This window comes from Pteronotus mesoamericanus, unplaced genomic scaffold, assembly GCF_021234165.1.
Source record: "Pteronotus mesoamericanus isolate MK-2021 breed Mesoamerican mustached bat unplaced genomic scaffold, CSHL_Meso_final contig_116, whole genome shotgun sequence".
Taxonomy (NCBI): Eukaryota; Metazoa; Chordata; class Mammalia; order Chiroptera; family Mormoopidae; genus Pteronotus; species Pteronotus mesoamericanus.
In genome coordinates, this window is record NW_026555027.1 from 43,863,565 (window position 1) to 43,876,941 (window position 13,377).

General features: G+C 39.3%; 1 protein-coding gene across 1 annotated transcript; it reads left to right on the top strand.

Moving 5' to 3' along the window:
• Nucleotides 1-3,311: 3,311 nt before the first annotated feature.
• LOC129073526 (protein FAM133B-like) lies at nucleotides 3,312-4,951 on the top strand. Its single transcript, XM_054577200.1, has one exon. It carries the CDS (start codon nucleotides 3,351-3,353, stop codon nucleotides 4,092-4,094), a length of 744 nt encoding a protein of 247 aa, XP_054433175.1. The 5' UTR covers nucleotides 3,312-3,350; the 3' UTR covers nucleotides 4,095-4,951.
• The last annotated feature ends 8,426 nt before the right edge of the window (nucleotides 4,952-13,377 follow it).

The following is a 13,377-nucleotide window of genomic DNA, read 5'->3' on the forward strand; positions in this document are numbered from 1 at the left end:
GAATAGAGCAATTGGAACAGAGGAATTGGAATTGGTAAAGAACTTTCTTGACCTTTTCTCATATACAGTAGCTTTATTTTTCTACAGTATCTTAGAAATCTTGTTTAGATAAGGTATCATACTAGGAATTTTGACAACAACTATCATCTATCATCTCTGTTTCTCTCAGCATTGTATTCCCTAAAGGCTGTTGAGCATTGGAAATTTTGTGCTTCTGAGACAGTGAAAATATAGACAAATTTTGTGCAGCAAAATGCATTGAACTGCATAGAAAGGCAAAATTACCCACAACTCAAAGGGGAGTTGAACTTGTAGAAAAGGCTACAAATCAAGGTAGACAGTGTCAGAAAAGTAAACAGAATGTTGAATTTGTTTTTAAAAAAATCCTCCCTCCCCCTGGCTGGCGTGGCTCGGTGGATTGAGTGCCAGCCTTCAAACCAAAACGTCACCAGTTTGATCCCCAGTCAGGGCACATACCTGGGTGGCGGGCCATGTCCCCACTTGGGGGCATGCAAGAGGCAACCGATCAATGTAGCTCTCACACATCAATGTTTCCCTTCCTCTCATTCTCCCTCCCTTCCCCTTTCTCTAAAAATAAATAAATCAAATCTTTTTTTTTTTTTTTAAGCACCTTTTTTGTGGCCAGCCGGTGTGGCTCAGAGTTGGGCATCGTCCCACAGACTGAGAGGTGGCTGGTTCCATTCCCTGTCAGGGCACATGCCTGGGTTGTGGGCTCTGTGCTCTGTCCCCTGTTGGGGTTGCTTGCAGAGGGTGACCAGTTGATATTTCTCTCTCACAGCGATGTTTCTCTCCTTCTCTTTCTCCCTCCCTTCCCCTCTCTCTAAAATAAAATAAAAATATTTTAAAAAGTCCTTTCTCCCAAAATAATCTCCTCTTTCTCCTGGGTTCTCATGGCTATTTGTTTCCAACTCCTTGGAATGCTGGCCACATCCTGCCTTGAAATGAGCATCAGTTGCATCCAAGTTGCAGGACAAAGGATTCATCCCAGAATCCCTCGTGGGGCTTCCATGGAGCCAGAAACATTATAGTGATACTCAGAAAGGTCTGTGGAAAGGAATCTTCATCTCCATAGCTTCACTTCACTGGCAAGTCTATAGCAAATCTTGGTACAATTTGGTGGTGTGTGATTCTTCTGGCTGGAACACCTGGTGAAACTCATTTGGGAGCAAAAATTTGGTGGAACACTCTGGATATCCTTGTCACTAAGGTTGCTTGTCAAGGTATTAGTTATGCACGTCTGTTGCTACGGTTAGGCTTAATCTTGAACTTAAAAAAAAAGTGTACATTCTCTTTTATTTTGCAGCACAAATTTTAAACTATTTATTATGGAAAATTGTAAACATGTTCAGAAGTGGGAAAACATAATAATGAACCCCTATGTACATGTTGCTCAGTTTCAACAATTACCCTTCACTGTTCAGGTTAGTGAATCTTACTTCATTTACATCACAGTGCTCTGCCTGCCCTGTGAATCCTGCCTTCATCTCTACCAATCGCCACCCCCCAATCCCTGCACCCGAATAATGCGTATATTAGTGTTACATACTCTCTCTCATCAGGAGGAATATAATGTTTGATTATGATTTTGTAATAGTTTTAATATTTATGACAGAATTAGCTTCGGTTCTTGTTTTTCCCTCATTTTCTTTGCAGTTTATAAAGGTTTTCTTACAGAATTATGCAGTGTTAAATGTTGTGCATACAGCCGTTTTTTAGTAATCATGATTATACTATATCAACACATCATGGAGATGCAATTTTTTGCAAGAAGTAAAATTCTTATTTTCTTAAAAATAGGCTTTTTTTTAGAGCAGTTTTAGGTTCACAGCAAAATTGAGGGAGAGGTATGTAGATTTCTTATATATCTCCTACCTCTACACATGCATAGCTTCCCTTATTGTCAATATCCCCTACAAGAGTGGTAGATTTGTTACAATTGATGAACCTATATTGACACATTAACAATTTACATTAGGGTTCACTCTTGGTGTCGTACATTCTGTGGGTTTGGTCAAGTGTATAATGACATCTATCCACCATTATAGTATCATATAGAGTAGTTTCATTGCCCTAAAAGTGCTTTTAAGCTTTAAAAAATGTATAAAGTATTCTTGCCTTGACCAGTATGGCTCACTTGGGTGGGTGTCATACTGCAAAGCAAAAGGTCACCAGTTCGATTCCTAGTCAGGACACAGGCCTGGGTTGAGGGTTCTGCCCCCAGTTGGGGCATATGCAAGAGGTAGCTGATCCCTGTTTCTCCCTCACTTCGATGTTTCTCTCCCTCTCTTTCTCCCTCCCTTCCCCCTCTCTAAAAGTAAATAAAATCTTTTTTTAAGTATTACGTATAAATTAAAAGTATTCTTCTTGCCCTAGTTGGGTGGCTTAGTTAGTTGGAGCATCGTCCTGTACACCAAAAGGTTGCAGGGTTCTTTCCCAGTCCGGACATATACCTGGGTTGCAGGTTTGATTCTCCGTGGTGGCGCATACAGGAGACAGCCGATTGATGTTTCTCTTTCTTGCTCTCTCTTTTCTCCCCGCACCTTCTCGTCTCTCTAAAAATCAATAAACATATCCTCAGGTGAGGGTTAAAAAAAGGAAACAAACATGCACACTAAATCAAGGGCAATGGAACATAAATTGGTTCCTTGTAAATGGTTCATGGGTGGATGGGTGGGTGAGTGGGGTTCTTCTTTACATCAAATTTTCTGTGTGCTTGAGACCGTTTCAAATCTTACAAATATTTTTAAAATATAAAAGTAACACATGAGTGTTGTAACAAGCTGAAGAATACAAATAAATATAGTACCCTTTTCTGCCCAATTCAAGTCCCCCTAAATTTATAGTTATCCTTCCAAACCTTATCCATATTCATATGACCATGTAAATCTACAAATTAACACATACAGAAACACCTTCTCTCATTGTGCCAGCTATTAACTTTGCCCTTGGTGTCCTTCACGAAACAGAAATTCTTAATTTTTATAACATTTTACTTTAAAGTAACTTCAGATTTGGAGAAATGTTGCAAAATATTACAAAGAATTCCTTTCTTCCTCTCAGCAAGATTCCTTAAATGTTAGTATCTTGCCACATTTGCTTCATCATTCTCTGTGTGTATTTGTGTGTATTTTCCCCAAAACTGTGTAAGAGTAAGTTGTAGCCATAACATTCCTTTATTTCTAAATACTCCAAATGTTGTTGTTGTTGTTGTTGTTTTAAACACAAGGACTTTCCTTATATAACCACAGGACAATTATCAAAATCAAGAAATAAACATCAAGACTGCCCTGGTGTCCCTGGGCGTCTGGAGGTGCGCGCAGTCCAGCACCATGGGGAAGAGGGATAACCGCGTGGCCTATATGAACCCAATAGCAATGGCCAGATCAAGGGGTCCAGTCCAGTCTTCAGGGCCAACGATCCAAGATTATCTGAATCGACCAAGGCCTACCTGGGAAGAAGTGAAAGAACAACTAGAAAAGAAAAAGAAAGGCTCCAAGGCTTTGGCTGAATTTGAAGAAAAAATGAATGAGAACTGGAAGAAAGAACTAGAAAAACACAGGGAGAAATTATTAAGTGGAAGTGAGAGCTCATCCAAAAAAAGACAGAGAAAGAAAAAAGAAAAGAAGAAATCTGGTAGGTATTCATCCTCTTCTTCATCAAGCTCTGATTCTTCCAGCAGTTCTTCAGATTCTGAAGACGAGGATAAGAAACAAGGAAAAAGGAAAAAGAAAAAGAAGAACCGTTCACATAAATCTTCTGGAAGCTCTCTGTCAGAGACTGAATCAGATAGTAAGGATAGCTTGAAAAAGAAAAAGAAGTCAAAGGATTCAACTGAAAAAGAAAAGGACATTAAAGGACTGAGCAAAAAGAGAAAGATGTATCCTGAAGATAAACCTTTATCATCTGAGTCCTTATCAGAATCAGATTATATTGAGGAGGTACGAGCAAAAACGAAGAAAAGCAGTGAAGACAGAGAGAAAGCAACAGAAAAACCAAAAAAGAAAAAGAAGCATAAGAAACACAGTAAGAAAAAGAAAAAGAAGGCTGCTAGTTCGAGTCCTGACTCACCATGACATTAGGAAAAATCAGGATTCCCTTATAAAGTGCAATGTCCGAGGAGATCTTAACTGTGAAAATGACATATTTACTAAAATGCATGAATATTGTTGTTTCTATAATTATTCCTGGACTGTTCAGTAGCCCCTCAGAATGCCGCTGTGTGAAAGGGCCACAAATAGCTGCCTGCTGCCTGAACATCTGTCTTTTTCTCTTCCATTGCTTACTGACTTTGGGAGATTATACACTGCAGTCATACTAGTGGTTGTTATGTGGGGATAAAGTTAATATTTTTGACTAGAAGTATCTAATGATAAACCAACAGATATTGAGTCTGGATGCGTCATTAACATGTAAACAGAAATGACCAGATGACTCTAGTTAACATTTTTGAAGGAGGGATTGCATTGATATTTCCGTATCCTTACTCTGTAGATAAGTGTATTTTAATTTTTTTCCCCTTGTATACTTTTATTATTTACCTGGGGAAGGAGCTTTTAGGGATGGGGGTGGTTTGCTATTTCCTTTAGCAGAATAGTGTGCCTTTTATCCTCATAATTCCTATTTTTGTGGACACAGTAGCCATGCTTCATGGGAAGGTCAGAGCTGGGTGCGGCAGTCTTGCGCTTTACTGAGGTTAGGAACATCCTTGGCCTCCGCCGTATGCTGCTTTGAGTGAACTAGAGAAATGGCCTTTTGCAGCACGAGAAAGCCCCGGAAGCTCTGGGATTTACCTCCACTTCGATAATACTGAATGATTTTTAGTATTAGAATGTGTTATAACATTTGAATTAATTTTGACTACACTTTGGCTTTGGAGAGGAGTCATTTCAAGTAGACACTGGTACTTTTTGAACTTGATAGCTAAAGATTCTAAGATGCATGTTTTATACTGTTATGTTTTAACCAGTCAGGAAAATTTTATGTAACCAGTGATAGTTATTTTTTGTATGAATTTTGTTTAGGCTGTAACGTTTAGCTTTTATTAACTTTTTATTCTTGCTATCTTGAATTCCTTACTGCATTTAATGGCATTCTTGCCAAGATATTTAGCATGTGAGAAGCAGGTTTTTGGTTTTGTTTTGTCTTGTTTGTAACAGCTTCATATTGAAGCTGAGACTCACCATATACAAGTTGAATGGCAAGCCTGTTATGCTGTGTCTTGTTACATAAAGCTCTTGCCAGAATCTTAGTAAATATAACATTTTAAAAGTTTGTCTTTGTATATTCATAAAAAAATTATGACAAGTTAAACTTAAGTGAGAATTACATTATTGCTCTTTCTGTGTCATTTTACTAAGATTTTGTGCCTCATATCTCCTGCTGGATTGTTTACTAGTTATGTTAAAAGGGATTGATAAGTCATTTTCACTTTACATTTTTATATAATCAGGTAACAAAATATAATTTGATGTATAATTTTGCTTATGTGATAATTATAGTGTTATATGCACAAAACATTTTGGCATGACAAGAGGCTGAATAAATAGCTATTTTACTTTAAAAAAAAAGAAATAAACATCAAGACAGTATTATTATCTAATCTGTAGAATTTATCTAATTCTTGCTAATTGTACCACCAATTCCTTTTATAGAAAAAATTTTATCTAAGATCACACACTAAATTGTATTTAGTTGTCCTGCCTCTTTAGCTTCCTGTAATCTGGAACAATCCTTTGGTCTTTATCTTTCTTGACCTTAACATTTTGGAAGGACACAGGACATTTATTTTGAAAAATACCCCTCAATTTGGGTAAGCCTGGTGTTTCCTCATAATTAGATTCTGGCTGTGCATTTTTGGCAGGAATATCGCAGAAGTGAGGCTGTGCCTTTTCTGTGCTTCTGATCAGGAGGCATGTGATGTCAATTTGTCCCATTACTGGCGATGTTAGCTTTGATTACTTGGTTGAGGTGGTGTCTGCCAGGTTTCTATGCTGTAAATTGCTGTTTTTCCCTTTGTAATTAATATGTGCCTTGTGGAGAAGCCATACTTAATTTTTATGTAATCAAAATAATCAATGTTTTGCAACAATGATTTATTCTTTGGAAGTGTTTGAGTCCTTCCCCACCACCAGTAGGCGACAGAGATTTTCTGCAACATTCTGTTTCTTTTCTTTTTCTTGTTAATTGAATTTAATGGGGTGACATTGGTTAATAAAGTTATATAGGTTTCAGATGTACAATTCTATAATATCTCATCTGTATATTGTACTGTGTGTTCACCACCCAAGAGTTAACTCTCCTTCCATCACCATTTATTCTCCCTTTACCCTCTTCCACCTCTCCCCACCCCTTTTTCCCTCTGGGAATCACCACACTGTAGTTTGTGTCTCTGAGCTTTCTTCTTTGCGTAATCCCTTCAGCTTTTTCACCTGTTTTCACGTGCAACGCCCATTCCTCTGTCAGCTGTCAGTCTGTTCTCTATCTCTGAGTCTGTTTCTATTTTGTTAGTTCAGTTTGTTCATTAGATTCCACATATGAGTGAAATTATATGGTACCTGTCTTTCTCTAACTAGCTTACTTCATTAATTATTTTTCTATTAATTTTATAGGTTTATTTTTTTAATTTAGGTTTAATCCATCTAAAACTCATCCTTGTGTGTATTGTTGTATAGGAACACAGTTTTCACCTTTCTCCATATAGTGAATTGTTTTTTCCAACATTATTTACTTAACAACCTATCCCTTCTTTAGTGATAGTGGTACCACTTTTATTGTACATTATGTTTTCATTATATTATGTTACATTATATTATACTAATGGGTCAGGTTCTCTATTGGTCTATTTGTTCTTTTACCAGTACCATATCTGGTAGGGTAAGCTCTACTCTTTATTCTTTTTTTTTTTTACATATTGGCTTTGCTAATTTTGACATTTTATTTCTCTGTATAAATACTGGAGTACATTTATTACATTTTGGAAAATCCCCACAGGATTTTAATTTTAATTGTGGTCAATGTATAGATTAACTGAGGAAAAACTAACATTGTTAGTTATTAAGCCATTTCGTTCAAGATAGTGGAATATCAGTCATCTCCATCTTATTTTTAATCCCATCTATTATGTTCTTTATTTTAACCGTAGTTTTCCTACCCAAGAGGTCCACAATCACTTACTGGAAATATGTGGGACCACATATTTTTCAAAATTTAGAATATTTCAACCTTTAGAAAGTTATAGTACAGTAATACTCTGATGCAATCCTGTATATTATGTCACAGGCCCTGTAGGGTCTGGAACAGTATCCTGAAATCAAACACATTCATACCCCTGTTGCAAAACATATCAATATTCACAATGAATGGGATAACTGCAAACTGTATATAACCTGGGATAGTTCAGATTTTGATATTAAATAAATATTGTCCTCAAACATGTTTTTAAATGCCGGGAGTTGAGATTTTTTTTTTTTTTTCAGTTTTCTTGTTATCTTAATTTGGATTGTCCATAAGATATTTTGATCAGTAGTTCCACTTGGTTGTTTTTTGTTTCTAAAGAGTTTATTTATTTTTTAGAAAGAGATATAGGGAGGGAAAAAGAGAGGAAAAGAAACATCATTCAGTTGCCTCTCATGCAACTCCAACTGGGGACCTGGCCCACAACCCGGGCATGTGCCCAGGCAAAGAATCGAAACAGCAACCCTTTGTTTAACAGGCCTGCACTCGATCCACTGAGCCACACCAGCCAGGGAAAAATCTATTCTAAATTCTTGATCCCTCTGTTAGAATATTTTGAACCCTTCTACCTTAGAAAGCATGTGCTCTCTTGTTTGCCAACTTTCACTTGGACCCCTCTAGGTGTCCGGTTATTTTGGCCTAGGAGCGCATATTCCCTTGAGGGCATCAGCCATTCTGACTGGTCTGGGGTGTTGGGAAAGGTCTGAAGGCCCACTCTAGTTCCCGTCCTGGTGAGTTCAAGGCAAGTGGAAGGAAAGAGCCCTAGGGCAGAGAGTACACAATACCACAGTTAATCACTCTTGTTTGCTGCCGTTGGCCAAGATGCTTAAACCTTTTAAGCTCTTAGGGAGAAGCCTGAGGGAAGGAGGTAACTGAGCTGCCCTAGGGTTTTGAAAAGAAGTCAGGAAAGGGTGGACTGCCAGGGTGATCCAGTCACCCTCTCGTCAGCTCCCTTCCTAGCAGGGATTTCGGGCTGCCCTGATATTATCTCTAGAGGACTCTCATAATTACTTATTTTTATAAAAATGTCGTCACATCATTCTGCAGTTTCCTTTTTTTCTTTCATCAAAGTACATAAGTAGAACTCATTCTTTTTTTATTTTTCATTTAGAACCAAGAGCTTTATTTTTCTATCCCATCAGCCCTTTAATTCTAAATCTACAGATTTATCCTGATCTCTCTCTCTCTCTCTCTCTCTCATGCTATTACAGTTGTCTCACTTTTTTCTCCCCTTTATTCCATTCCACCCTGCACCCCTCCCCCACCAACACTCCTCCATAGTTCATGTCCATGGGTCATACATATAAGTTCTCCATTTCCTATACTATCCTTAACCTCCCCCTGTCTATTTTGTACTTAATATTTATGCTTCTTATTGCCTGTATCTTATCCCCCATTTCCCCCCTTCCCCTCCCTTCTGATCTCGATTTCTGTGATTCTGTTCCAAGAACTCATTCTTTTTGATATAACACTATATTCCATGATACAGACACACCATCACTTATGCAACAGTTCTCCTTTTGGTGGATATTCAGCTTTGTTTCCCTCTTTTATTTTTTTCTTGTCCCTAAAACAGGTTTGTTTATATCCTTGACTGTGTTCCCTTAAACACTCATGTATTTTTTTCTATAGGATAACTTCTCCAGTATATGGTGGAAGGAACATAGAAAACAGCAGTTACTTCTAGGAGTGGGGCAGAGGGAAGAAAGGAAGGGTGACTTTTTACTTTCCACTGAGCATCCATTAAGGCTTTATAACCTAACTATGCATTAACCTTAGGGTATTAAAAATAATTACAATGATGTAACTATACTTAATGCCACAGAATTGTGCACTTAAAAATAGTCAAGGTGGTAAATTTTGTTATGTTTCTTTTACACAATTTAAAAGAATAAAGAATTGATTAAGTTGAAAGAAAACCCTGTGTGATCACATCATTCCCTAGCTTGAAAGCCCTCTAATGACTTTCCACTACTTTTCAAGTAAATTTGGAAATCCTTTACAAGACTCCAAAGCACTGAATAATTCAGTAACTGTACAAAACTTTCCTTTATTCCTTGTAAGGCTCCCAAGTTTTCTCCTCACGCAGAGTTTCTGCACACACTGCTCCCTATCCTGGAAACCTCTCCCATCCTCTCTGCTCAGCTAATTCTTACTCCTTCATTTCTCATTGTTCAGAGTAGACCCTTCTCCCAAGACAGCCAAGTTCCCTTACCATGATGATTGCAGAGAAAAATGTAATTTCTAGTAGCCACTATCATAAACCAAAAAATGAATAATAAAAATATCTGAACAAATGGAGAAACGTACCATATTGGGTCAGAAGATTCAGTATAGTAAAGGTGTCAGTTCTCCCCAAATTGATATACAGGTTTAATGCAATTCCTATCACTATCCCAGTAAGGCTTTTTGTATAGACAAGATTATTCTAAATTTATATGGAAAGGCACAGAAACTAGAATAACTAAAATGATTTTGAAAATAACAAGGTGGGAGGAATCAGTCTACACACTTCATGTCTTATTATATATCTTATTACATATCTTACATGTCCTCAGTAATCAAGGCAGAAGGACAGACACACAGACCAATGGAACAGAATAAAGAACCCAGAAACAGCCCTGCACAAGTACAGCCAACTGTTTTTTGACAAAGTGCAAAGCAGTTCAATGGAGGAAGGATAATCTTTTCAACAAATGGTGCTAGAGCAATTGAATATCCATAAAGGGAAAAAAACAAAACCTTGACCCAAACCTCACAGTTTATATAAAAATTATTTCAAATGAATCAAAAAATTAAATGTAAAGCTGTAAAACTTTTAGAAGCTAACATAAGAGAAAGCCTTTCAGATCTAGGGCTTAGTGAAGGATTCTTTTCTTTTTTTAAGATTTTTTAAATATTTTTATTTTTAGAGAGAGGAAGGGAGGGAGGAAGATAAGGGGAGACACATCAATGTGTGGTTGCATCTCACGCGCCCCCTGCTAGGGACCTGGCCTGCAATCCAGGCATGGGCCCTGACTGGGAATTGAACCAGTGACTCTTTGGTTCGCAGGCCGGCACTCAACCCACTGAGCCACACCAGCGAGGGCTAGGAATACTTAAAATGATATCAAAAGCATGACCCATAAAAGAAAATCACAATAAATTGAGGTTTTGATGTGTTGGCAAAGTGTTAAAAACAACAAAAACAGAGCACTTGTATGTTGCTGGTTGGAATGTAAAATTTTTTAGCTGGTAGGAAAAACCTCAGTAAATTAAACATAGAATTACCATATGACCTAGCAAAATCCACTCCTGGACATGTACCCAAAAGAACTGAAAAGAGATGTTCAAATAAAAACTGGTGCACAAAGTTTCAAAGCAGCACTATTCACAATAGCCAAAAGGTGGAAAAAAACCAATGTTCATAAATTGGTGAATGGATAAACAAAAACGGTGTATCTATACAATGACATATTACTCAGCCAAAAAAAGGGAGTAAAAATACTAATATATACTACAACATAGATGACCCTCAAAAACATTATGCTACGTGAAAGAAGCCAGACACAAAGGCCACCTATTGTATGATTTATATGAAATATGCAGAGTAGAGAAGTCTACAGAGACAGAAAGTATATTAGTGGTTTCCAGAAACTGAGAGGAGGGGGGACTGGAGCGTGGCTTTTTAATAGATATGGGGTTTCCTGTTGGGGTGATGAAAGTGTCCTAGAACTGCATAGTACTGACGGTTGCACATTTTGAACATATTAAGTATCACTAATGGTAAATTTTATTTATCAGTATTTTACCATAATAAAAACAGTGAATTTTACTGTATATAAATTATGCCTCAGTAAAACTGACATAAAATATTATGGTAATTGGAGCATTAATGGATGCTAAAACTTGTAGGTAATATTTTTCTGAAGATCGGATAGTTACATAGGCTGAAATGTAACTATCTCTCTCCACAAATGTACTTATTTAATTACAAAAAGAAAAAACAGCATTACAGGGAAAAACCTGGCAACCTTACTTGTGATATAATTCACTTCATGTGTCAACTTGGAAGGTGGTTTGGGTGAGAGTAATATTTAAATTAGTGACCTGTAATTAAGCAGACTGTTGTCTAATGTGGGTGGCCCTCATCCAATCAGTTGGAGGCCTGAGTAGAATAAAAAGACCAGCCCCTCGTGTGGCTCAGTGTGTTGTGGGCCAGCCTGCGAACCAAAATGTTGCTGGTTGGATTCCCAGCGAGGGCACGTCCCTAGGTTGAGGGCCAGGTCCCCGGCTCGGGACGTGTGAGAGGCAACTGATTGATGTTTCTCTTGCACATGGATGTTCCTCTCCTTCCCCTTCCCTCTCTCTAGGAATGAATAAATAAAATCTTTAAAAAAAAAAAAAAAAAAAAAAAAAGGCCAGCCTCTCCAGCAAGAGGGCATTCTCCAGCAGGTTTCTTTCGGATTTCACCTGCAACATTGGCTCTCCCCAGTCTCCAGGCTGCTGGACCACGCTCAAATTTGAATTTGCCAGCCACCACACTTGGGTGAGCCAATTACTTACAATAAATAAATAAATGAAAACATAAACACACACATAGGTATAGCTACATCTCCTATTGGTCTTTTAATTGAAGAGCTCTAATACACTATTTGAATACAATGATCAAAGGTAATTATCACCAGCAATAGTAACTAACATGCACATCCTAATGTGATATGGTGAGAAACCTACATTACTTATGTGGTATACCGGCCAAAAGTGAATATCCTAAATCTAATTACGAGCAAACAACAAGACAAACCGAAACAGAGGGGCATTCTACGAAACTGTCCAGAACTCTTCAAAAATGTCAGTATTGTTGTGAAAGTCAAAAAGAAATGAGAATCTATTTCTGATTGAAGTATGAGCCTTTCAAGACAGAGTCTATACCTCTTTAGCTCTGTCCCTTATGCCTGACACATGGCAGACCACCCAAGCTCCATGCCATTCCTTAGCCCTGCCTAGGACCCCCTCGGCTTCCTGGAACCAGATTCTGGGCCTTCTGAAGCTCAGCTGTCCCTTCTCATTCTCTTCATCCTCAACTGCCTGCCATGCTACAGCCCTGCTACAAGAGTGCTCCCAGCTGGGCCTTAGAGATCCCACTTGCCATCCCCACAAAGCCCCTCTTCTCCCTGAGGCCACACTGCCCTGCCCCATCCTGCAGATGCTTTCTACCTCTTGCAGAGCCAGAGCTGCTGACCTGTTCCTCCCTCCTTTTGCCTCAGCCAAGACAGCCTTCCCAGCAGGGCCTCAGGGCTGGTCCAGCTTCCCAGCAAAGCTTGGCTTCTACCAGTGTGCTATCTAGTCTCTGAGAGGAACGTCATCTTCCTGGAACACTGTCGTACATCCAAGCTATCCTCAGGACCAGAGAGAAGGACCTCTCATTTCCTTTCCATGTGTTTTAGGCCCCCTAATGACTGCTCCCCTGCAACTTCATGTTTGGCCTGAGAGCCACATACAGATCTTGATTCTTTTGCAGAAAGGGCAGAGCACAAAACCACCATGAGGAGGTGGCCACTGCCTGGACTTCCTGGAGCCCTTGGGGCCTGGGCTGGTCCTGCCTGGACACCTGGAGCACCTGGAGGCCTATCTGCCCACTCGCCACCTACTGTGTGCCCCATGCCTGGAAAAGGGAAGCTCACTCAGAGTGAGGCTGGGCAGCAGAGAAGGGAGGAGAGGTGTCAGTGGAACCATGGCTCAGACAATGTGGACCGCAGCTGGAGCTCCCTGTGGGCTGGGTCTTTGGGACGGTGTCTGTGCTTCTGGTATTATCCTTGTGTGCCTCCACCGTGAAGTTCCCTGGGAAAAGGCCAAGTGAAGGCCGCCATGCTGAGTGGTTTGAGCAAGGGAATGGGTTGTGGTCAAGGGCTCAGGAGCGCACGCAGGCCAGGGCTCCCCCTGGGACAGAATGACAGTGATGGTGACTGCAGTCAGAAAGATAAAATGGGGAGGGGTGAGAGCCTAAGTCTTGCTTGAAAGCCCACTCCCCACCTGCTGCCCCTCGCTCTCAGCTCTCCTCAGGTTCTCTTTGCAGAATGTGAGTGTGGCCTCTGCGAGAAAGCTTGCATGATGGGTGACCCCACAATATGGCCCCTTCAC

What these genes read in the sequence shown, in the direction of transcription:
- LOC129073526 (XM_054577200.1), top strand. Translation starts at nt 3,351, where the DNA reads ATGGGGAAGAGGGATAACCGCGTGGCCTATATGAACCCAATAGCAATG.